The sequence below is a fragment of the Schistocerca americana genome, chromosome 3, assembly GCF_021461395.2.
Source record: "Schistocerca americana isolate TAMUIC-IGC-003095 chromosome 3, iqSchAmer2.1, whole genome shotgun sequence".
Lineage (NCBI taxonomy): Eukaryota > Metazoa > Arthropoda > Insecta > Orthoptera > Acrididae > Schistocerca > Schistocerca americana.
The window spans coordinates 726092173-726119446 of record NC_060121.1 but is presented as its reverse complement, the minus strand read 5'-3'; the positions used below and the strand labels follow the sequence as shown (position 1 = coordinate 726119446).

The window sequence follows — 27274 nt, the reverse complement described above, 5'->3', positions numbered from 1 at the left end:
TGAAATTAAGTATATAAATTGAACTGTTTAACATTGCAATTAAAAAATAAAAATAATAATAAAAAAATGTGGAGGCAGATGGATTCGAATCCAAGCCAACAAATTGTCAGTCAATACTCTTGATCACTGGGCTGTTGTACAATTACATGAGCTGCAATTCATAAATATCTCATACTACACACACAAATTTTCTCGAGAGTGTTTTATCTTTTTCTATGGCTCACTAAGGCGAAATATTCTAGAAACTTGAAAGGGCTTTAACCTGTTTCTCCTCACATAGTTTTATTATATCTATAGCTTCTGTCAATGGAATCAGTGGCTGTTTGGAAACGAACAAACATCTTTTGAATTGAGTAATATGTGGCAAATGACTGACTTCAGAAAAAATATTTGTTCAGAACATGTTCTGCCCTCTCTAAAACCATCTTAATATTAACCTAAATGACTCTCCAGCATTGTTTCTACTCTGTTTAGTGTAATAATAGAAAATATGTAATATGCAACTTGTTGCAAATAAATTAATCTGTAGTTGTTAACACCTTGTAATTGCCTTTATTATGTAGTAGATGTATCAAAGCCACCATCCACTCCCCTGGGAGTTTTGTTTTCTAGGTTATCTCAAACCTTAATTTTAGCTCTTTTTTTATTTTTGGAATAGATCATTATGAAAGTTCTGTTCTAATAGAGTCTTCACCATAAGCTTTATAGAGTTTTAATAACTCCAATTTTTTTAGTAGTTGGGAGTAAATCATCTTCTAGTTTATCACGAGCATTTGAGTATTCAAGATTATGGATTGGTTCTGCACAATTAAGAAGCTCATCAAAATACTTAGCAAGTATTTCAAAATTTTCAGTGTTACGTAAGCCAAATCAGTGAGCCTCGTCCCATGCTCCTCTGTTGTTAGATTTACATTTGAAGTAGATCTTCAAACTCTTCAAATCTCACTTTCTCTTCAAAGATCTGCTAGAAAAGGACCTCTTTATACCAGATAATCTGCAGAAAACACTTTCATACTAAATTTCCTCATATACTTGCTATTTTTTCCACCATCTTGTCTACAACCTTTTGATTTACAAGGGTAGTAATCACAAGAACCATCCTTGCACAAGACCACTCACTCACGGCACCAATGCAACAATGGCAACTCAAAAATCCTTTATCTTTATACTTGTATATTTGTACAATACACTACACACAGTTTCAAAGAAAAATATTGATCTGGCACTGTGAGTAATGTAGCACTCACATTGCCAGAAAGGATAACATACCATGTGCTGTCACACAGAGACAGCTGTGCCCCTTCTCTGAGTTGAATGTAGTGGAACTGACCAGCATTTCCACACTCAACACAGCTTTATGATGGGGAGAGCACTACAGAATCTGTTTCTGTCCATTTTATTTGCACACCTGCATGCCTTTGAAGAGAAATGGCGTAATGTTAACGCAATACTTACAGTTGACTGTAGCATGTTAGCACAAAATAACTGGCCACCACTACAGAGGGGGTCATAGTATATTCCTAGATTTATAACTTAAAAGTTGTTTCTACAAACATTCTAAGTAGGTTTTCATGGGGTAGATTGCGTCTAACTTCAAGTGTCCACCAGTTCAGGTCATTTAGCACCTTCATGAGACTCTCCCTTGGGTCAAATAGAGCCTGTTACTATTCACGCTTCCCTTCTTTGTATCTGTTCAATATCCCCTGTTAGTCCTGTTTGGTATAGATCCCACACATTTGAGTAATATTATAGGATGGATCGCACATCTCTTTTGTTCGAAAACTTCTTTGTAGACTGATTGTATTTTCCTAATATTCTACCAATGAACTGCAGCTGCCGCACACTTTACCCATGAGAGAGAGAGACTATGTGATCATTCCATTTCATATCCCTACAGATTATTACACCCAGGTATTTGTATGACTTGACAGATTCCAACTGTGACTTATTGGTAATACAGTCACAGGATACTACACTTTTTTCATTTTGTGAAGTGCACAATTCTATATTTTGGAACAGAATCTTTGCACCCCTGAATATTTGCGCAGCTTCATTACAGATACCTGCATTACCTGTGAAAAGTCTGAGGTTACTTTCCATTCACACATCATATTAGTAAATTCCAATGTATGTGTAAGAATTTCTGGGTCCCTGAAGAGGCTGCTGCAAAATGTTTGGTTCTCAACATTACACAACATTCTTGTTGCACACTTCTGTAAAATAAATACTTTTTCAATCCTACCTACATCGCTTCAGAAGATTAAGCTATGGAACAGTATAAAGTAAGCTAGTAATACTGTCTGCAGATCACTACAATGAGAAAGATCTCTTGAGTGCAAATCAGGCCAAACTGAGCTTTTTTATCAACTTATCCCAAACCAAATGCCACTTCAGTTTATTATTCGTAAGATGCCCAAGAGCTTCTACACATGATGAACCTCGTCCAGTGTGTGCTCGCTGATCTCTACTTCTAGTATCCTTAAGTAAGAACATAAGTTTTAATACAATTAAGGGTTAAGCTTTTGGCAGTGAACCACTTGTAAATCTGTTCCACATTCTTCTCCTGCTTGTGTCTGGTATAGGCGTCTTTTTGAGGAGTCCTTCAACACCCCTGGTATATCATTTATGAGGCCGACTGCCATATTCCCATGATAAACATGTGACACCAGAAAACAGTCAAATATTTTGATGCCTTTTTCAACAACATATAAAGGTTAGAAGAGGAAGAGTATCCAATGCAATGCTACTCATCCCATTTCATCATTGTCAGCCATGAAGATTAACTGAAAACATTTCTTGAAGATGATTATCACAATTTTGAAGCATGTGAAACAATGGCATAAGGTTTGTATTATTAAATAATTATGAATTATTCTACTTCCATAGCAATATTTTCTCACAATACTTGATAAATTCTCTTGCACTTAAAAGCTGGTACACACACCCCGCAGTAGCCAGTGCAGTAGAAAATACAATTCGCACTCAAAGAATAGAAGAGGCGATTTCTGTAAATGCAAACAAGTTTTAGTATACTCTCAGAACAGAACTGGCACCCATCTCTAAGAACTTGCATGGGAGTCTCCTTAGTAGTATGTTTCACAGCTGATGTATACCACACCTAGTACCTCAGGAAAAAAAATGTGTGGCATTTGCAGTTAGGAAATAGACGCTTTAAAACTTATGAATTTTTAAACAGGTATGGGTATTCTCAAACTTATGAATCATAGAAACAACTGTTCATCCCTGTAACAAGATCCCTTTAACACACACACACACACACACACACACACACACACACACACAATGTTGCCACGTGAAGCAATTGGGAGGGGAGGGAAGGTGTTGAGGTTGTGAAGGAAGAGAGATAGTGCGTCTTAATGCCCTGAGTCCAGATCTTGAAGATATCATCAATGAACCTGAACCAGATTAGGGGTTTGGTGTTTTGGGAGGGTAGGAACATCTCCTCTAGATGGTCCAAATAAAGGTTGGCTAGGAGTGTGCCACGTGGGTGCCCATGGCTATGCCACAGCTTTGTTAATGTATCTTCCCCTCAAACGAGAAGTTGTTGTGCGTTAGGATAAAGTTTGAGGAATGGGGTGGTGGGTTTGAAGTATGAAAGACGTTGGGAAAGATAGTGTGCAATAGTGGTAAGACCAAGGACATGAGGGATTTTGGTGTATAGGAAGATGGCATCAACAGTGACAAGTAGGGATCCAGGAGGTAAAAGGGTGGAAATGATGGAGAATTGGTGAAGGAAGCGGTTGGTGTCTTTGACGTGGGAGGCTAGACTACAAGCAACTGGTTGGAGGTAGGGGCTCAATAACCAGCCACAATGGGGTGTCCAGGATTCTTCAATTTGTGGGTTTTAGGGAGCAAGTAGAAGGTGGATGTGTGGGGTGTCATATAAGTGAGGAGGGAAATGGACTCAGGGGAGATGTTCTGGGAAAGACCTAAGGCTTTAAGCAGGGACTGGAGTTTGTGCTGGAGCTCTGGGATCGGATCACTGTGGCAGAGTTTGTAGGCGGACAAGACAAAATAATTGGCGGGAGGCCTTCTGCCGATATTCACTGTGATTTATAGCAACACTGGTGGAACCTTTGTCTGCAAGTATAATGATTAGGTCAGAATTTGTTTTGAGGTTGTGTATGGCTGTTCTTTCTTCTACTGAAAGATTGGAGCTCTGAGGAATGGACCTGGGGAAGGATGGTGAGGTTAAGTTGGCGGTAAGGAATTCCTGAAAGGTGACTAGCGGGTAGTTAGGTGGAAGGTGGGGAGTATCATGGTTGGATAGTGCTATGAACTGGAAGAGGCAGGGTTCAATGTTGAAATTAGTGTGTTTTTGGTTGGAGGGATTGGTGGCAAGAAGTGCTTCCACTGCAGGGATCAGGAGAAGAAGAGTAGGTCTATGACAAGTCCAGCAAGGTTAAATTTGGGTATAGGACTAAAGGTGAGGCCTTTGGATAGGACTGAAACTTCTGTGGAGTGAGGGCTTTTTGTGTGAAGTTTAACAACAGTGTTACAGGAATGTTTTGGCTCTGGATTTGGTGGAGAGTTGGTAGAGAGTTCTGGGGAATGGCGCAAGTTAAAATGGTCAGCTGGGCAGGGTTTAGCTGCTGTGAGGGATGGACGGAGAGGAACATTGAGGGTATGATAGGGGTTGGATAGTGGTGCCCCAAGATGGCAGTCGGATGTCAGCAGGTTGGATAACTAGTGGAGGTGGTGTCTGGAATGCTCCTCCAGGTGTTGGGAGACCAAGGGATGTATGGAGCAGGGACTGTTGGTAGTAGTTATCTTTAGGATGGAGCAGAGATGGTTCAGGGATGCCTGTGCCATGACAATGTGTTTTTGCAGTACCAGGTTTGTGAGGGCCAGGTATTGGCGGGAATCTGAAAAGGTGTAGGTCACTGTGAAAGAAAGAGTGGGATCCAGAGAAAGGAATCTTCACAGTTAGGCCATTTCAGGGGATTCCATGGCTTAGGCGGCATCTGAGAGCCCACCAACCAAAAGTACCTGCATTTTAACAGCTGTCATCCTTTTCACACCAAAAAAACCCTCCCATATAACCTGGCCACCTGAGGACAGCGTATCTCAAGTGATAAAAACTCTCTTGCTCATTGTGCTGAGTCTCACCAAGGCCTTCACAGACAGGCACTATCCCCCACACCTAGTCCACGAACGGATCTCCCATACCATTTCCCCTCACACCCCCAATCCCCCTACCACTGCTAAGAACTATCCACGAGGAAGTGTCCCCTTCATCACCCAGCACTACTCCAGACTGGAACTACAGAACCACATCTTTCGCCAGGACTTCGATTACCTATCACTGTGCCTTGAAATGAGAGACATCCTATCCGAGATACTACCCAACTCTCCTGAAGTGGTGTTCTGTCACCCACCCAACCTCCACAACATCCTAGTCCATCCCTACACCATTCACAATCCCAAGCCAATGCCACAAGGATCATATCCCTGTGGAACACCCAGGTGCTAGACCTGCCCAATCCACCCACCCTACACTTCCCCTTCCAGTCCTGTCACAACTTTATCCTACCCCATCAAGGGCCAGGCCACCTGTGGAAGCCGCAATGTCATTTACCAGCTGTCCACCAGGATGAACAGCCACCTCCAAACTGCCCAAGAGCAAAGTAGACCACCCTGTGCCACAACATGCAGCTGGACATAACACAATTGATGTTAATGGCTGCTTTACTACTTGAGCCATCTGGATCCTTCCCCCACCGCAAGCTTTTCTGAACTGCTCAGATGGGAGTTAGCCTCACAACATATTCTCCGCTTCTATAAGTATCCCAGCCTCAATCTACGGTAACATAGTGTCCCTACACCCTCCACCCAACAGTTTCCACCCTCTCTGTCCTATCATCTCCTCCCCATTCTCATCTCCCATCCTTTTTATTTGCAGCCCCTCCGCCTGTCTTTCCCCGCTCTTATCAATTTTTGCTTCTTTTTTCCCGCACCTCCCTGCCCCATTGCTTCCTTATGTTGCACCTGTTGGCAGCCTAGTCTCTGCACATTCCACCAGATGGCATTTGTCTCTCTGCCCACCCATACACAACTGTCCCTTCCCTGTCCCCTCCAGATTTCTTCTTGCATCCCACATGATGTTGCATTCCAGTCGGAGATACTGGAGTTGGCGGTCATGTGTGCACGAGATGTACTTGCTTTCATGTGTGTGAATGGTTTGTGCATCTCTCTTTTATTAACAAAGGCTATGATCGAAAACTTTATGTGACTGTCTTTTAATTGTGCCTGTCTGCAACTTGACGTGTCTTCTTTACAGTAAGTAGCAATCTGTCTCTTCCTACATTGTTGATATTCCTACCTGAGGTTTCCATTGCTTGATTATGACATTTTCCTAGTCCATCCTTTTTTTCTCTATCACTGACAAAGTAATCTAACACATTAACAGAATCTTCCGTCGGTTCTTGGTAGAACAACATTATAATAATAAATGAAAAGTACCAGTTTGCTTTTGTTCTACAATATTATTTTTATTGCTAACCGGTTTTGGGCTTACAAGACCATCTTCAGACATTTACTTATATGATAACCGGTTTTCGGCTTACAAGGCCATCTTCAGACATTTACTGAGTATTATCACCAAAGGAGTTAAATGTTAGCAGACAACATTGGAAGAGAAGTAACACATCTAGAGTGAAGTAGAAACATACAGTGAGTAACATCTTTGCAATGAAATAGTAAAAACTGAACAGTACATAAATAACAATCGAGTTGACAGGAAAACCTTTAGCACAAAATAAGAATAGCATGTCTACATAACAGTTTCTATTAATAAACAAAATTAATAAAATAAGATAAAATTAGTACTAGACAAGGCTGCATCAAGAGGTATGAAACATGGAGAGTGATACACAACCAATTAAAAAAGAAGAGACAGTTGTCAATGTAAATACCGAATACACGAGGAACTTAAGCAATATCAATAAGATAAACAGAAATTAGTAAATGCAGGAAAATTGAGGTGTTTGAGGGAACCTACAGTTTGAGAGTGTGGTGGTACTGCATTTTAACATTAATATTATAATCAAAGCAGTGGCTGTATACCAGTTTACATTAAATAAATGAGCAAAGTAAAATATGAACAGTATTTGATGAGAAAACTACAAGGGGATTTAAACATGGACAGTAATGCAAGTACAAGTTAAAAGCAAACCCTTAACTATTGAAACTACAGCATATGTGGAATACAAAGACAACTGCAACAAATAAAACAACTTAATGACTACAGGAAAATGGGAATATGTAGGAAGAGAGAGTGTGGGAAGTAATCAACAACAAAGATGATTATATGAAGTTTAGGAGAGGGGAAGTGTTGAGTTGTGTCTGGTCATTTAGGATGAGATCTGGACTGTGAGCAAGATGTTTGTTAATTTCCAGGGCTTCCAGCAGGTTGAGTTTATGGCCTTTGTTTGCTAAGTGAAGTACATGGGACACTGGCTGGTAGTTGTGACCCTCACTCAGTACATGCTCACCAAATGCAGAGTCTGAATTCTGCAACCTCCAGCTGCGTTCATGTTCAGCCAGCCTAGTTGATATGTCTCTGCCTGACTGACCAATGTAAAATTTGTCACAATCAGAACAGGTGATTTTGTATACCCCACTGTTGGCTAATAACTGGATCTTGTCTTTGCTATTAAAAATGTAAATGTCTGAAGATGGCCTTGTAAGCCGAAAACCAGTTAGCAAAAAAAATAATATTGTAGAACAAAAGCAAACTGGTGCTTTTCATTTATTATTAATCTAACACAATCTGCAAAAAGTCATTTGTTGGTTTATGTTGATGTTATCTTTTCTCTTGTTTCTGCACTAATGAGTGTGGTCAGCATATGAGTCGCAATTGGACTTTAATGAATTAATTCACATGAACTGGATATGAGAATAAAATCAGATCTCTGGCTGAGAAAGGTAACAAAGGTTCTTACATACGAACAGCTGCAGCAGAATAAATATTGATCGAGCAGAAGTAAATATTACCTGCATATTTAATCTTTCCTGGGAGCACAACTGCGTACCAGGTGTTATTTCCAGTGTAGATGGCTTAGATTTCTGGGTCTCTTGCTTGGATTCCCCTTTTCTGGGAGGTAATCCAAGTTCTCTATCAACAGCATCCATTACTCGACACATAAGCTCTTCTGAATCAATAGGTTCAGAATCCAACTCAGTATTACTTCTTCTTCTGGTTTTCTTGTTGCTTGATGGTGGTGTAGTTTCAGGTGCTTTTCTCTTCCTGCATTGTGACTGACTGTTTCCCAGTCCATAGTCTTCCTCAGCAGCCTCATCAGAACTGAAGAGTGTAGCACTTGGTGCATATTTGTCTTCTGCATTGATTCCATTTTGGGTTCCTATAAAGAAAATGAGAAAAACAAGTGACTGATGTTCAGCATACAAGCACTTTAACTTTTGCACACTAAAGTTTAATTTCTCGTAAATGGAGAAACGAGATGAGCAATGAAGTCTGCATACATAGAATGTTGGATTGTAGTGATCGGTTTCTTTCCGTATAGCAATAACACTTAAAGTGCTGATATTGGTTGGAAACATTCCAGTGACATGCATGGTGAAATAAGTGACAATGTCCATTGTGTTGCACCAAAAGCTTAGTATGTGGTATCATTTTAGGTGATGGACTGTCTAGCAGAGTTCATTCATTTTTACGGTAGTTTAACGGTCTACATAGATTCCTATAGTTTTTCCATCAAGTAGAAGCATTAAAAAAAAAATCCCTCAACTGGTTTTCCAAATTTGCATCAAAGTCAGAGGTCATTAAGAAATAGTGTACTAGGAGAAACAAACAATTTCATCAGGCTTTCTCACTTCACAGAGTGCAGAACAGGTAAATATTATCGTTTTTATCGATAATTGAAGTCTATAATTCTTAAAGTGTGAACTCCAACTAGTTAATCCTGCTGCTACTTCCATGAAAAGTGCAATGCTTACAAGTGAGAGGTTCATTTAAGCTCTTACGACTTTAGTTCATAAGTGATGAAACAGGACTGTCTGTTCCACACTTCATAGAGCAAAACTAAGAAAATGATACTCTGTGGAATTGTGTCATTAGGACTGGTTTCACTCTTAGTTTTAAGGGATTTATTTACAAGTAAAAGCCGACTTTTGAATTTTCCTTTGTACGAGGTGCATTCAAGTTCTAAGGCCTCCGATTTTTTTTCTCCAGACTGGAAAGAGATAGAAACATGCGCAAGGTTTTAAAATGAGGCCGCGTTCATTGTCAATACGTCCCAGAGATGGCAGCACCGTACGGCAGATGGAATTTTACTGCCAGCGGCGAGAATGAGAACTGTTTTAAATACTTAAAATGGCGACGTTTTCCTTACTTGAACAGCGTGCAATCATTCGTTTTCTGAATTTGCGTGGTGTGAAACCAATTGAAATTCATCGACAGTTGAAGGACACATGTGGTGATGGAGTTATGGATGTGTCGAAAGTGCGTTCGTGGGTGCGACAGTTTAATGAAGGCAGAACATCGTGTGACAACAAACTGAAACAACCTCAGGCTCGCACAAGCCGGTCTGACGACATGATCGAGAAAGTGGAGAGAATTGTTTTGGGGGATCGCCGAATGACTGTTGAACAGATCGCCTCCAGAGTTGGCACTTCTGTGGGTTCTGTGCACACAATCCTGCATGACAACCTGAAAATGCGAAAAGTGTCATTCAGGTGGGTGCCACAAATGCTGACGGACGACCACATGGTTGCCCGTGTGGCATGTTGCCAAGCAATGTTGACACGCAACGACAGCATGAAAGGGACTTTCTTTTTGTCGGTTGTGACAATGGATGAGACGTGGATGCCATTTTTCAATCCAGTAACAAAGCACCAGTCAGCTCAATGGAAGCACACAGATTCACCGCCACCAAAAAAAATTTCGGGTAACCGCCAGTGCTGAAAAAATGATGGTGTCCATGTTCTGGGACAGCGAGGGCGTAAGCCTTACCCATTGCATTCCAAAGGGCACTACGGTAACAGGTGCATCCTACGAAAATGTTTTGAAGAACAAATTCCTTCCTGCACTGCAACAAAAACGTCCGGGAAGGGCTGCGCGTGTGCTGTTTTACGAAGACAACGCACCCGCACATCGAGCTAACGTTACGCAACAGTTTCTTCGTGATAACAACTTTGAAGTGATTCCTCATGCTCCCTACTCACCTCTCCTAGTGACTTTTGGCTTTTTCCAACAGTGAAAGACACTCTCCGTGGCCGCACATTCACCAGCCGTGCTGCTATTGCCTCAACGATTTTCCAGTGGTCAAAACAAACTCCTAAAGAAGCCTTCGCCGCTGCCATGGAATCATGGGGTCAGCGTTGTGAAAAATGTGTACGTCTGCATGGCGATTACGTCGAGAAGTAACGCCAGTATCATCGATTTCGTGTGAGCAGTTAATTAGAAAAAAAATCGGAGGCCTTAGAACTTGAATGCACCTCGTATTAGACCATGTGTGCAGAGTCGTGTGCTGATCTGAAATTCTAGATTCAGATATTTTACTGTTTTTGTCATTTCTGCATAATCTTTCATTGATTGTGTCAATACCCATTACCCATTTTTACTGTTAAATTTCGAACATTAGTGAGTGCTGCAGTAAACTCATGCTGTTCTGTCTCTTCAATTGTAGGTTTAAACTTACTTGTGCTCTTGTAAAATTTTTTAGTACAGTAGACCAATCCTTGTTCAAAACAATCTTTCTCTAATTTCACTGTATAATTATTGAGAAGTAGGTTATTTTTGAGAATTTTTGGAGAGTTACAAAACTACATTTTCATAAGTTGCTGGTACAAGTCCTTTAGACAACTTAGCAAGTCAGCATTTGTGAATCAAAGTTACTGTCAAAGAATAGACCACCCTGAATTTCAATCTATATCAAAGCAAATAAAAGAGCAGTTTTAAGAATTTAAAAATTTTTAAGAATTAAAAGTTACCATTGTCCTGTGCATAATCTAATTCCTAGTACATCAGCACTTGTGATTTATTTAATGTAGCAGATATTATAACTACCATATCGTATTACATCTAACTTTCCCTTAAAGAGGAGTACATATTATTTGCATATATGGTAATTTAACTTTATTTTTGAGTTTGTTAGCGATTTTAATTAACCTCAAAGCATTTTAGGAAACTAGTATTTTTTATCACAGGGTTTTCTGTTGTCTCATTACAAATCTCATTTCGTGTATTTTCTTCAGTCCTTATAGAGAACTAGTACTTTTTTTGTTCAACAGATTAAAAGATAATCAGCATGCTTAGTTTACAGTTATTAGTTAACTTCCTGTAATACACTGCACCAGCCAAAATGCAGCCCCACTGTGAATGCTAATCTCAAACACAGGATGAGTTGGTTGACATTCATAAGCAGCTGGAAATCACTCTGTCTGCTGTCGAAAGACTGGCAGCTGCATTGAATCAGTGTGTTGGAAAAGCTCCCGAGAGTCATGTACTTGTGGTACTGGTACCAAAGAAATCCCAGGTATTATCCTCTCCTGTCCATCCTGTCTCCTCTACAGAAAGTACAGGATCTGTCGTTACTCACGCACTTATGCCAAGCGGTTTTACGCTGGTACATCTAGCAGTCTTGTTTAAGGTGCACGGGGACCAGGGAGAACTCAGGGTGCTGTCTTCCACAGAAATTGAAACTGAGCCAGAGGAACTCACTTCACCCATTTTGGGGAAACCTGTTTTGTCCAGTGCCAAGAGGAGGCAAATGCAAAATGGTAGGGGTCTACAAATCGTTGGCAGTTCAAACGTGCGGTCAATGATTCTACCACTCACAGAAATGGCAGTAAGAGAACGAGAAAGGACACCAGATGCGCTCAGTGTGTACACCTGGGGACATCACTCAACATGCCTTAGAGGCTATTCTGGCAGCCACTGAGGGAAAAGGGAGCAACTAGCTGCAGACTGTGGCACACATTGGAACAAATGATGACTGTCATCTGGGCTACGAGGTCATACTTGGATCATTCCAGTGACTGGCAGAGAAGGTTGAGAAGACCAGCTCCGCACTCTGAGTTTCAACACAGCTCACAATTTGCAACATTGTCACCAGAACTGATTGTGGAAAGATTGAACCAGATACTTCAGAGGTTTAGGGTCCCCCTAAACGGGTCAGGTGTTCATTACACATCAGAGGCTGCTACCCATGTAGCTGAATGTGTATGGGGTGCACGCAAGTTGTTGCAACACTGATTGCAATACAGATAACGACAGGCAGCACATAAACAGTATTTGGTCAAAAAGTATACAAGAGAGAAAGTGAGTTGCAACATAGCTAGATGCTGGTAGGCAGAGTGTTATGAATTGCAAAGCAAAACACAGCCAACAGACATTGCGAAGCAGAGCCAGCTGGGCGCAGTATGGCAACAGCCAACACTACAGTACACTAGAGGAAGGATGGAAGCCTTTCCTCACTTGTCACCACGGAAATGTTCCGAGTACATGTCTTGAGCACTAAACAAACATAGTCTGGAGCGTACAAGTACTCAGCCATTTGTGTGCTAAAATATTCTTGTCTCAGTATCACATCCTACACCACAAGCTTGTGACACATGGAGCGACATCCTGGAATGCAGTACGCCGTCCACTGTTCAACCATGAGTCACTAAAGCAGCCACTGCCTGAGCAGAGAGCCACCTGCTCACTGCCCCCCCCCCCCCCCCCCTCTCCCCGCGCAGAATCATCAGCTGCGCTGGCATGCTGTCATTATGGTTGCAGCCAGAGACATAACTGACAGTGACATTCGAGTGACACCACACTTGGGCCCACTCTTTGCACTGTCAGCAATGGTGGACGTTTACTGTTTCACATGAGAGGCAACTGGATGCCTCCATCAAGCAGTTCCTAATTTGCTAGGGTCGAGCGCCAGAATAAAGAAGTTGATTAAACAAACATCCTGACATCCCATTTCACTTTATCTTACAGATAGTTGTAGGAACCCAGAAGTATCAGTGTAAGATCAAAAGAAATGTCTCCCACAGATAAAATTAGTGAAGTTCACATAATACCACGTACAGAATGCTGATTGAAACCTGAAATTGATACCAGTGAGATTTTTTGGGGGAAAATAATTGTATATCAAAAGGATAGGCTAAAGGGAAATGAAAGTGGTATATTTGTCGTAGTAGACAAGGAAGGCAAATCCACCCAGGCTGAAACTGAAACTGCTTGTGAGATTGTCTGGGTAATATTCAGTGTCAGGGACAGACATAAAATGGTAATTGGATCTTTCTATTTCCCACAAGAGCCATCTCCTGATGTAACCGAAAACTTCAGAGAAAACCTCAGTTCACTTGCACGTAAATTCCCTGTCATACTGTATCACTGGTGGAGACTTAAATCATCCAACAATCAACTGGGAAAATTACAGTTTGTTAGTGGTGGGCATGATAAGATATCTCATGAAATATTGTTAATTCCCTTCTCTGAAAACTACCTAGAACAGATAGTTCGGAGCCCCACTCACAATGGAAATATATTGGATCTAATTGTGCCAAAGAGATCAGACCTCTTTGACGATGTCCACATTGAAAGTGGTATCAGTGACCATGATGCAAGTGTGACAACAATGATTAATAAAGTACAAAGGACAACTAAAACAAGCAGAAAGATTATATATATATATATATATATATATATATATATATATATATATATATATATATATATAAAAAACAAAGATGATGTGACTTACCAAATGAAAGTGCTGGCAGGTCGACAGACACACAAACAAACACAAACATACACACAAAATTCAAGCTTTCGCAACAAACTGTTGCCTCATCAGGAAAGAGGGAAGGAGAGGGAAAGACGAAAGGATGTGGGTTTTAAGGGGTGAGGGTAAGGAGTCATTCCAATCCCGGGAGCGGAAAGACTTACCTTAGGGGGAAAAAAGGACGGGTATACACTCGCACACACACACATATCCATCCACACATATACAGACACAAGCAGACTGGTTTTCACAAGCTTCAGATCATTCCAGTCAGGTAGCTGCAGTATTTCTGAAAAGCATCTGACTCAGTACCATACCTACGCTTATTGTCAAAAGTTCGATCATATGCTGTATTAAGTGAAATTTGGGACTGGATTGAGAACCTTTCAGTATGGAGGACACAGCATGGGTAGTCCTCGTCAGATGTAGAAGTTAACTTTGGGTGTGCCCCATGTAAGTGTGGTGGGACCGTAGCTATTCATGCTGTACATTAACGATGTTAAGGACAATATTAATAGTAATCTCACACTCTTTGCAGATGATGCAGTGGTCTATTATGAAGTACTGCATAAATATTCAGACAGATCTTGATAAGATTTCAAAGTTGTGCAAAAATTGACAACTTGCATTAAATGTTCAGAAATGTAAAATTTTGCACTTCACAAAATGAAAAAAAACATTGTATCCTATGACTATAACATCAATGAGTCACAGTTGTAATCAGCCAACTCATACAAAGACCTGGGTGAAACACTTAGTAGAAATATGAAACGGAATGATCAGATAGGTTCAGCTGTGAGTAAAGCAGGTGGTAGACTTATAATTATTGGTAGCATACTGAGAAGTGCAATCAGTCTTTGTAGACTGTTTACAAGTCACTTGCGAGAGCCATTCTAGAATATTGCTCGAGTGTGTGGGACCTGTACCAAATAGGATTAACATGGGATACTGAATGTATATGGAGAAGGGCAGAATGAATGGCCACAGGCTTGTTTGATCCATGGGGAAGTGTTACAGAGATACTGAAGAAATTGAACTGGCAGACTCTTGAAGATAGATGAAAGTCCATTAACGAAATTTCAAAAACCAGCTTTAAATGATGATTCTATGAATATATTACAACCCACTACGTGTCACTCACATAGGGATCATGAGTACAAGATTAGAACAATTAAAGCACAAACAGGCTTTCAAACAATCATTCTTCCCACATTCCATATACGAATAGAATGGGAAGAAACCCTAATAACTAATACAATGGGACGTACTCTCTCCCATGCACTTCAAGGTGGTTTGCAGAAATGTAGATGTACATGTATAACATAAAGCCTGAAATAATAAAAACTTCCGTCACATATGAAGATTCTCACTAAATGTAATAAGGAATACATATTTCTTCAAATAAGCAGCATTAACCTCAATATGTGATGGAAATATTTTTTCCACATTTATGAATTTAGTATGTTAAGCCACAAAAAGTTTTCATACATCAGAAACTGAACAGTATGTTTTACACGTGATAAATGAAAGTAATTACTGCTATCACTCACCTACTACACCATTTTCACGTAGTGTATCATGACTACTAACGTCACCTTGTGGAAGAGAAGATGGAAAATAATTCCCATTCTCTGTAGTCATTAACTCTTTCGTCACAGGAGTACCAACAGTGTCACGCACTGCAGGAGATGCTGACAGTCTTAGTGTATTACCAGATGCTGGCAATGCCACCGCACATGATTTCTGTGAGCTGGACCTACTGACTGAGCCCTCTGTGCCACGTACTGAAGGAGACGTTGATAGTTTTTGTCTGCAGCCAGATACTACCAATGCCATCTCACCTGATTTTTGTGATTGGGACTCACTGACAGACACCCCTTGTTTATCTGCTGAGTCACTCTGTTGGAACTGAGAGCAAACTCCTTCACTGTCAACGACAGCTTGTGGGGTCCTGGACAAATTACTTTGTAAAGTATTGCTGTTCTTGGGATGTGTTTCACCAGAGGGGGAGTTACCTTTCAAATGTTTTGTCTGAACAGCAGATTTCTCCTGACTGGTCTTTTTTGAAAAGCTAGCCTGAGAAGAAGAATTTTGCATTTGTGTGAGAGGTCTGTCTATGGTAACTGATGCAGATGGAGTGTTTCTCTGGCTCTGAGTTTGCATTGGGGTTCTGTCCAGTGTATCTGACACTTTTGGATTATCACTGTGAACGTATTTGACACTTGGCTTGGCAGCTGAGTCATCCACTTTCATTTTAGAAGGTGGCTGACTCAAACACTGGCTATGCTGGCTCTGCGTTTGACTTTTCTCAGAAGGGGCCCAACTGGTCTTCTCCTCACGGGTAGATGGCACTGCAACACAAATTTCTGTTTTAGCACGTATAAATATACAAAAATACTATTTCAGTATGCTTTTAGTTTTATTGGTAAGTAATCACAATGAATAAAGCTACAGTTTGTTATTTATGAGATTTATTAACTCTGTACGTTGAACATATTCAGGAGATGTTATTCTAGGATGTTACTAAATTAATATTGGCCAAATCCTTTTCCGGTTAAATTTACGATTTTGGCATACAGAGCAGAAACTAATTACAGAAACAGAAACTCACATTACAAATGGATATAGCAACATGGTAACAGACAATAAAATAATACAGCTATATGAAAATAGAGGAACATATGCCTTCCTTTTCCAGATGGGTTATAAGATCAAGATGCATGGTTATCCACATTACACAGTTGAAGCACTTCCAAGAGTGGGGCTGTAATGCATACAACACACTAGAAAGCTTTATAAAGGAAAGATTAGGGTTAAATGTTTCATCAATGACACGGTCATTAGAGACAGAAAGGAAATCTAACATACAACCTCTGACAAGGAATGAAGCCAGGATGGTCGATCAGCAATGCTGGGTACTCACAATGCTGCACCTGTGTAGCGGCCAGTGTTGACAACCTGCACGCACCGTAGTTTAATTGAGCATCGTGGGTGTTCCGCGTTAGACCTGTTGGACGAAGTGCTTGTTTAGTGCGTTGGTTCTGAACTGAGAAAGGACAATGAACAAGCAAAAGATCAATTTAAAGCTTTGTTTTAAGCTTGGAAAGACACAAAAAGAAATGCAGGCAATGCTGGTACATATTTATGGGGATCAAGCACTGTCCATGAAGTGTGTGTATGAGTCGTTTGCCCGTTATCAAGGAGGCCAGGAAAGTGTTTCTGCCAATCCCCGTCATGGACGAGCAGCATCCATCATCAGCGACAAAAACATTGAGGAAGTGAGGACATTAATCATGAACGACCGTAGATTAACTGTGTGCATGATAGCGGATGAACTGCAGATGAACCATGAATCTGTGCGACAAATCCTTACCCGGGAGTTAGGGAAGAGGAAAACGTGTTGAAGTCTTGCGCTACATCACTGACTGATGATCAGAAACAGGCACGTTTAGAGGCTTCAGAGGATTTTGCTGAAACGGTGAATACGACATCCAATTTCTTGAACCGTACTGTCACCAAGGATGAAACCTGGTGTCTCTGGTACGATTCCGAAATGAAACAGCAAAGCACAGAATGGTGTTCTCCGACATCACCTTGCCGGAAAAAGGTCAGAGCCAAAAATATCATGCATCAAAACGAAGTTCATCACCTTTTTTGATAGTCAAGGCATTATCCACAAGGAATTTCTACCTGAGGGAACAATGTTTAATGCTGCATGGTTCGTTGAAATTTTGATCCGTTTCATGCAATGTCTATGCAGGGTACAATCCCAGTAAGCGCAGGGTACAATCCCAGTAAGCACAACAAGGTTCCTGGTTTTTTGTTCGCAACAACACTCACCCACACACGGCCAATATCATCAAACAGTTCCTGACAATAAAGGGGTGGTGCAACTTGAACATCCACCATATTCGCCGGATCTCAATTTGTTAAAACCCATCTAGTGAAAACACAGAAAACCAAAATCTAAATGGCTGAATGGGGAATCACATCCTAATGTGAGCCCAATGCCAAGCATTGTGGCATAGCACTCATGGGTTCATCAAAGAAATGATGTTAATGTGCATGAAGAACACAATATAATTGAAGCACAGGGAGGGAAGACCTTAGTGATTAATGCCACTGGTAAAGTTTCAATGGAGGTCTATAAATGCACATAAAATATCTTTGATCCAACTGTTCTCTTGTAAGTACAAGTTACTCGTTGCTATATGCTGGTTAAAAGCCTGGCACCTAGCCTACTTCAGTTGCACCTGCCTGTGAGCAAGCTGAGGGGCGCTCAGCAGTGTCCACACCCTATAGGGCAGCATTTGAACATTCTAATTGAATACACATGAAACAGGTACAGAAGTACCCAATATACACAGGTTATAATTCCCTCAATTCTTTCCATTCCATTTTCAACTGTCAGTTCTAGAAAAACTTGGGACTTCCTCATATTGTGCTATCTGTCGCTTTTGCAGAGCACTTGAACTCTTCAACAAAGATTTTGGTAGCCTGGGCTCTCCTAATTTGTAAAAGGTTAGTTTTTTTGTAAGACAAGACTGTGGCGTTACATACCACTCTAAAGTAATGTGTATCCCCGAATTTTCTTATTAGTGAATGATACTTATGAACGAAGACCATAAAACAACGTTATCACAAACATTCCGTGGATTTGTTATTTTATTTCCATGTGGAGAACCATGCTAAGCAAGGATGTGTGTCTTCAGAATGGGATGGCAACTGGAATAGCTTTGCGAGAGGAAATATCTGCATGGATGCATAACATGAAAGTTCATAACGTCAGCAGCCTATTTTGGAGAAGTGCGATGCCTTCGGAGAATATATAGCTCTCGCAGTGGTTATGACTGGACTCAAAACAAATTAAATGTTAATGCATTGTCATTCTGATTCCTCTGGATATTGAAGACAAGTAATAACAAGTTTTTGTTATTCAGCCCTGAGGAAGGACAGTGTTTTAAAGTTTGACGTCTCACCTATATAGTGTTTCTTTGTATGTTCTATTACATGTACACAAGATACTGATTATTATTATTATTGTTAATCAAAATGTTATATGTTAGTCTAATATATGTTGGTGTTTTGTGCAGTTAAAACTGTGTGGAAAATCTTCTTTATCGGGAATGAACATGTCTGACACCAGAATTATAATCTTTAAAGGGTAATGAACCAAATGGACTGGCAATTTATCATTTAATTAAAATAAATAAATCAATAAATGGACAAATTTTCAAGATTATCATTTATTTTGACTGAATTATGGGTGTTGTCACACTCATGAATGTTGCTGAGTAACATAATAATGTATAACAGCAGTGCCGTCTCTAGTGTACAGAAATTCTAAGTTTTTGGTGAGAGAACTGTTAAAGTATTTTTTAACTTCTTAATTTTTCGTCTTTTGTAACTTGATGTTATACAACAAATGCCTGTCGCTCATTATGTTTCTTTAATCTTAATTGCGGATACCCAATGACAGCAGTAGCTGGAACGGTGTAACAGAAATTTATTAAGCAATCAAGACAGTTTTATTCACAAAACAGTACAGAAGAAACAATGATTATAGTTTAACATCCTGTTAAGTAGTGACTTTCACTGATATTTCAAGGCTGCTCATAATCAGCTGCTCATAATTATGCAGCTTTAGTGTATTTGGTTTAATAATAATTTCCTGACTGCAACCTGAAAACACTGATCTCAAAGAGAATATTATTTTAGCTATACTCTATACTGATATATGAAACAGGCGAAATACCCTCAGACTTCAAGAAGAATATAATAATTCCAATCCCAAAGAAAGCAGGTGTTGACAGATGTGAAAATTACCGAACAATCAGTTTAATAAGCCACAGCTGCAAAATACTAACACGAATTCTATACAGACGAATGGAAAAACTAGTAGAAGCCGACCTCGGGGAAGATCAGTTTGGATTCCGTAGAAACACTGGAACACGTGAGGCAATACTGACCTTACGACTTATCTTAGAAGAAAGATTAAGGAAAGGCAAACCTACGTTTCTAGCATTTGTAGACTTAGAGAAAGCTTTTGACAATGTTGACTGGAATACTCTCTTTCAAACTCTAAAGGTGGCAGGGGTAAAATACAGGGAGCGGAAGGCTATTTACAATTTGTACAGAAACCAGATGGCAGTTATAAGAGTCGAGGGACATGAAAGGGAAGCTGTGCTTGGGAAGGGAGTAAGACAGGGTTGTAGCCTCTCCCTGATGTTATTCAATCTGTATATTGAGCAAGCAGTAAAGGAAACAAAAGAAAAATTCGGAGTAGGTATTAAAATCCATGGAGAAGAAATAAAAACTTTGAGGTTCGCCGATGACATTGTGATTCTGTCAGAGACAGCAAAGGACTTGGAAGAGCAGTTGAATGGAATGGACAGTGTCTTGAAAGGAGGATATAAGATGAACATCAACAAAAGCAAAGTGAGGATAATGGAATGTAGTCGAATTAAGTTGGGTGATGCTGAGGGAATTAGATTAGGAAATGAGACACTTAAAGTAGTAAAGGAGTTTTGCTATTTGGGGAGCAAAATAACTGATGATGGTCGAAGTAGAGAGGATTTAAAATGTAGGCTGGTAATGGCAAGGAAAGCGTTTCTGAAGAAGAGAAATTTGTTAACATCGAGTATAGATTTAAGTGTCAGGAAGTCATTTCTGAAAGTATTTGTATGGAGTGTAGCCATGTATGGAAGTGAAACATGGACGATAAATAGTTTGGACAAGAAGAGAATAGAAGCTTTCGAAATGTGGTGCTACAGAAGAATGCTGAAGATTAGATGGGTAGACCACATAACTAATGAGAAAGTACTGAATAGGATTGGGGAGAAGAGAAGTTTGTGGCACAACTTGACCAGAAGAAGGGATCGGTTGGTAGGACATGTTCTGAGGCATCAAGGGATCACCAATTTAGTATTGGAGGGCAGCGTGGAGGGTAAAAATCGTAGAGGGAGACCAAGAGATGAATACACTAAGCAGATGCAGAAGGATGTAGGTTGCAGTAGGTACTGGGAGATGAAGAGGCTTGCACAGGATAGAGTAGCATGGAGAGCTGCATCAAACCAGTCTCAGGACTGAAGACCACAACAACAACATACTCTATACTTTTTACAGAAGTTATACATTCATTTTCAGGAGAGAGTTTATCAAATTACGTGGTTTCATTTATACTGGATTCACTAAATTCTTTGGGCACTCTAGCCTTCAGTTATGCATACATCAAAAACTGTCCCGAAACGTTGCTCAGCTGTACTTGTCTGTACACATCCTCCAAATTTGGATTCATTCAGATTGCTCTTTCTGGAAGCTGTACGTGTCCGTCACATGTATCCGAGTATGAATATCGTGAGGAGAAACCTCGAGTCAGGCCACACTACCATGCCTTTCCATTAAAGAAATTGGAGCAGTTAGCAGCACCATTATCAATGCCTAGGATGTGGCATGGGGATAGGGGGAGATAGACGATAATCTGTAATGACTATATTTTGCATATAAAATACTACTTAATTTACATTGTGAGGAAAGCCTCCATTATTGTTCAAACATTTTCTTTCTAATTCTTACAACAAAATGCATTGGGGGAGATATTACCCATGAAAACAGCTAAATGTTTCTTAACAGGTGACATCAATAATTTGACATAGACAAACAGACGAGCATACATGTAAGGGAGGATTGGAAAGTAACACACAATAATTTTTGCTACCCTGGTACTGCAGCTGGAATGTTAAAATTTCACAACAATATAATCTGGAGTTTGCGCTACAGGCAGTATTTTGTTTTCATGTGGAGCTCTAGTAACAGAGGCCTGAACCACGAAACAAACATTGCACGTATATTACTGCCATCAACTTGTGAGGAGCAGCAAAGTGTAATTCAATATATGTGGGCCGAAGAGTATAAACAGAGTGAAAGTCACAGGGAAGCTGTGATTCGCCATGCTTCGGATGGCCAGTAATAGTTGAAACCCACAAAATGTCAGACACACTGAGGCAGTAATTTTGAATGACCGGTGTGTGCAACTGCAAACCTTATCACAGCAGTTTAATGTTTCCTGTGGTGTGGTGTATGACAATCTTCATGACACACTGAAATTTTGAAAGGGTGGGATTTGCTGGGCACCTAAGAACCTGATAGATAAGCACAAGGGCCAGCGAATGATGCCAAGCTTGGATCACTTAACACATTATGTCGCAGAAGGCCACGATTATTTGAAAGGAATCGTCACTGGTAATGAGTCATAGGCATACTACTACGTGCCTGAAGCCAAGGAGGCCTCTATGGAGTGGAAACATGCTGGTTACCCAGTATGAAAAAAATTCAGTGACTCAATCCTCTAGGAAAGTGCTTGTGACACTGTTGTCAATTGGTGGACTTTGCCGAACACAGGACCACTGTGAATGCTGTGTAGCCTACATTAAAACTTCGGTGAAGTTGTGTCTTGCCCTTCGTGACAAGCATTAATACTGATGGTGTCAAGCTTCTTTATGTAAATGCTAACCTCCATGTTGCTGCTTTTGTGCATGAGGAAATTGCCAAATTTGGGTGGTAGGTGCTCCAGCATCCACCATATGGTCCAGACCTTGCACCGTCAGACTCATGTGTTTGGTCCCATGAAGAAATTGCTGGTCAGTCAACGCTTTGTGACAGAAGTAAAAGTGAAATCAGCTGTCCACAGATGTTATACCTCAACCAGACAGACTTCTACAAATAGGACATACTGAAACTGGTACCACAACGGGAAAAATTTGTTGATAATGTTGGTGACTATATAGAAATGTAAAACATGTAAGTTCATTTGTGATTTTTTTGTTTTGTTACAAATTAAACTTTTTGGTGATAAAATTATTCTGTTACTCTCTGATCTTCCCTCACACATTATGCAAGCAGGAATGGGGTAGGCCTCTTCCACACATGTTTAAGAATCTCTACTGAGCTAACTAAAGTGTCACACATAAATACAAAAACAGTCATTTGCATTCTGTTGATCAAATAATAATAATAATAATAATAATAATAATAATAAAACAGCTAAAGAAGGTAGCTATTTATAGGTAATTTCCAGAGAGACAAATAGGCGGAAGCATATCCTCAGTCTCCACAATTAAGACAATAAACAAATAGAATAAGAGCAGGGTGTATGGTGGACAAGGAAAAAAAATTCCCGGATTTCCTGGTTAAAAATACACTTTCTCCCAGGTGAAAACATACCCTGTTAACTGACAGCATATTTTCTCTCGGTCCTTTGAATGATTATGGTTTTATACACGGGCGTAGAATTTCCTGGCGCTTTAGAAAATGAAACACGGGGGAAAAAGAACCACATTTTGGAAAAATCTTTGACGTGCAGTAACATGTACGTTGCATATTTTCGTATTACGAAAGTATAAATTCGATTTCCACCAAACACCGCTTGTTACTTTCCGAAGCAATGAAATCGAGATTGCGATACGCTTTTGTAAGCCAGTTTTAGCTCATGTCATATGATCTCGCCAGCCGATGACAGCGGGTATTCAGAGCTTAGGACACGTGATGTAGTCAGCCAATAGCGACATCAATGTTAAGTAGCGCTAACACACAAACAGAAAAAGTTAATGGTTTAAATTAATATACATAGTGTCGCTACACGAAATGCAAAGCTTTCACATATAATGTTGGTCTATAAGATTAATACACTGCAAGAGAAGCTAAGCTTTCACATATAATGTTGGTCTTTTATGTTCATATTACAATTTAAGATATATCACACAAATGTGCCAGAAAATTTTTTTAATGTCTGATCTTTTGGGCTCGAAATTCATCTAAATGGCTCGTCATCAAAGAGTTGATTTTCAAAGGAGAGTCGAACGCTCTGTGATTTAAGAAATTCATCGTACATTCTCGCACATAGTTCAACTGGTGTAAAAGGAAATTTGCTTTGATGGTAACGCTTTTCAAACCACCATTCAAAATATTTTCCCATGACCTGTTAGAAATAGGTTTGTTTCTGCAGTTGCTAGAGAGCGCTAGATGACAGGCGTAACCCCGCTTGCGCAGCTACGATATCTTAGGGAGCCTGTACGTTCGTACGTGTAGAACATTGAAAGATCTTACATTATGTCATAAAAGAAACAAGACATCAGAGGATACTCCAAGAGCATCGGAATTTCGTGGCCCATACTAAAATATGCACATTTAAAGTGCACATTCGTATGTCCAGATTCCCAGTGAAGTAGGCCACGACCTGATATTAAGCTTTTCAATTTGGTTTCGGGATGTAAATTTTCTTGGAGTACCAATTCTGTGTTACTGCATAATGCCATACGTGCTAGAAGTTGAAAACGTGCACTTGAAATGCAGCGAACAGTGTGTAGAATGTGTTTCAAATATATTGTCTGCCTCAGCAGAAAAGATTAAAAAAAGAAAATTTATTTAGCAAACTGACAAAAATAACTTCATTTTTCTGCAAGGCAATTAATGCTTGACTCTCAGAAAGGTGAAAATAAAATAAAATCTGCAACTAACAACACATTTTAGCCTTCTGTAATTATGTGAATGTATTTTCATTCACTTTATAGCTCTTGGCCACAGAAATCTGTTTTGTTTTCATTTGACGTGAGAGCAGTAAACGCAGAAAGAAACAGCAAAATCACTAAATGTAAACACGGGTCACGTGGTGCCTACCCACTTCCCCACTGTAACTCTGACTGCTCTGCACATCAGCCCTGGATCTACGATATTGCCAAACCGAACAATACCCCGCCACTCCCTCGAGCATTTGAGATAGGACGTCAAAAAATTTTTAAAAATGGAATTTTCAAAAATATGTTCATTTTGTAAAGCGAATCTTTCTGAAGAGTCTAATGCATAAGACGTATGTGTTCGAGGAAATGTACGACATGTTATTTGGTTGTAAGTGAGTCAAAGTGCATTGCCTCGTGTCCTCACACAGCATGCTTTTATCGCATGTCACTGTATTTCGCTCTGTGGAATTGATACACGTATATTTTGTAATGGATGCCATCAAACCATATTCAGGACAGTAGAAATTAAAATGTCCTGTGGTGCCTCTCCCGCTTACAGTCGGCCGGTTTGACATCCTGTCCCTCCTCCCCCCACCCTTTTTTTTTGGGGGGGGAGGGGGGGGGGTGGGGGGGGGAAGAACTTTTCAGAAAATTTGCACTCTTTATTACCTATCAGCTAACAACTTGCTGCTTTGTGTGACATAAAATTAAATTTAGGATACATAAACCCAGTAAAGACATGAGACGAGCAAGACAATACACATTTCTTCAATCACAAGCTCCTAGAATTTTTTTCTCGCTAATCTTGCTGCAGTTTTACATGGCATGCTTTCCTTTCTGCGGAAGAATCTATTACCTCATCAAAGTTCGTCAAACGTTTTGCTACGTGAAAAATCGAAATGTCGTTGTCTAATACTGAAAAAGCTGTTAACACAAATAGGACCCCAAGACTGGTGTGGTTTCCTGATCTGATTACATCTATTTTGTCACTGTCTGCTAGATAAAACAAAATAGGACTTTCTAATACTGCAACAATTGTAACACACACCAAATAAACGAGACTGTTTTGGCACAAACGGTCTTTTTTGTAATGACAGAATATAATTCACCAAGTACCTGCCAATATCAAATGCCTATTAGGTCTACTACAAGCAAAATGCTTTACGTTAGGAAATAGTTTCACACTTCATTCATATGCTCCAGTTTCTCAAGCATGATATCGAAAAGTAGTAGTACAAAAATTTTATACAAACTTGGAATCGTCATATTGTTTCATAATTTGTGTGATGTCCCCGTTTCCTCTCTTTCGTCGTTCTAACAAATAGTCTTGTTATCACTAATTCTGTAACTGTTCCTGCCAATGTCAAAGCTTATTCGCAGGTTAACTTCACTAACTCTGCCAGAATCACCGGTTTAGTTACCCCGTGATTATTCTCCAGTTACGCATTGATACATGTTCGTACAAAGAGTTTTCCACGTTTCTTCCAGAATAGAACTTAAAGCGGCTGCTAGCTGGGGACTGTACAACTGGCCCTTACTAGTGTAGCGATCTGGCCAAAAATTTTCTGTTAAAATTTCATTTTCTTGGATACACCAAGAAGGTAGTACGTAATCTTTCTTACCTGTTATTCGTTTATTTCCACTCCTGTAGTCTGAATCTATGGATTTCGCTAGTAACTATAACGACGCTCATCATTCGGAAACCCAATCAACCACCCAATCAGACAGCGGTTGGCATTCATCCGTTCGGCCTTACTCCGCTCAGCTCATATAGCCCCTTTTGTCTGTAGGAAAGTTTGTTTCTACATGCAACGAGGATTCCCCTGACAGAGCCATCATGTACACTATGCATGCAGTCACAAATCAACTTACGATTCATTCAGAAATCAACTTAGAATGTGTTCAAAAATGTTAAAAAACCGACAGGGATGCATGTCAAAGTCATATGAATAATCGATAGACTAATGTGTGCTGGATGCTAGTCGCTTTGTGAAACGAGGTTTTTCCCTCAAGAATATGAATTTCCCCCCCCCCCCCCCAGATCCGGGCCTGCTGCACATGCATGAATCTGGCTGCTTGGGCACTACAGTAAAATTTTTCCCCGGTAGCATCTAGCTGCTTGCTGCGACTGCTTACACTGCCAACAGCCACATTTCTGTAGCCGGAAGCGGTAAAAGATACTACTCAACTGCACATGCGCATGATCCCGCTCTTAACTGCTAAAACGAATCTAATGTAAACAGTTGTGTCGGCACGCTCATCGGAGGCAATTTGTTGTCACGAAGCATTGCACAATCTTCATAAAGCCGTTGACATATTTTGCTGTTGGCAGACGCTTGTTTGAGCACTGTGTTTTGTTGCTGTATATGGCGCATTTTCTTTGCAATTTAAGTTTTATTTTCGTTTTTTCTCTTGTTCGTGTTTTATTGCTGTATTATTCTGCAGTAGTGGGATACAGTAACATCCTTTGTTAGAGTATCGGTTCTTACCAGTCAAAATTACAAATATTTAACTGAAAACAAAAACAATGAAAAATACCCGAAATTCTAAAAAATTCCCGGGTTTTCCCGGTTTTCTCCCGGATGAAAAAATTCCCGGGTTTTTCCTGGATCTCCCGGTTGTCCTGGATCATATACACCCTGTTTAAGAGTTACAGGAGATTTGACAAAAGCTACAAACAAGCATTTAATATCAGGTGTGTTATGTGAAGCATGTGTAACAATACATACCTTCTTGTGTAGGTGTGGGTTTCAACCTCACAGGAACATCAACAGAAATTTCCTCAGAGTTGGCTTCTAGGCTGAAAAGATAATGCATGTGTATAATTAAGGTTTAAGATTTTTTGAAACAATCTAAATGCTTCATAGTTTTTTATATAATATCTTTGCCTGAGCAGTATTACAAAGATACTCTTTGATAAATTATGCTCTTACCTATACACAAGTCCTATTTCCCCGTGTGACCAAACATTATAGTTAACCTTGGGGCAGTCTTTGATAA

At 40.0% G+C, this 27274-nt stretch overlaps 1 protein-coding gene across 3 annotated transcripts in view; it reads right to left on the bottom strand.

Annotated features, from left to right (window-relative positions):
- The window catches only part of LOC124605601 (breast cancer type 1 susceptibility protein homolog), a 267314-nt gene that overhangs the window by 82553 nt on the left and 157487 nt on the right, over positions 1-27274 (bottom strand). For 2 of the 3 annotated variants that reach the window (XR_006978661.1, XM_047137393.1), the window contains exons 7-10: positions 27004-27074; positions 16684-16767; positions 15311-16111; positions 8017-8384 (exon numbers count right to left, since the gene is read on the bottom strand). Coding sequence is in view for 2 of the 3 variants with exons in the window: in XM_047137393.1 (XP_046993349.1) it covers positions 8017-8384; positions 15311-16111; positions 16684-16767; positions 27004-27074 (1324 nt within the window). In the remaining variant the exon portion in view is untranslated. The remainder of the gene's footprint in view (positions 1-8016; positions 8385-15310; positions 16112-16683; positions 16768-27003; positions 27075-27274) is intronic. The other variant, XM_047137394.1, reaches the window with a different exon arrangement.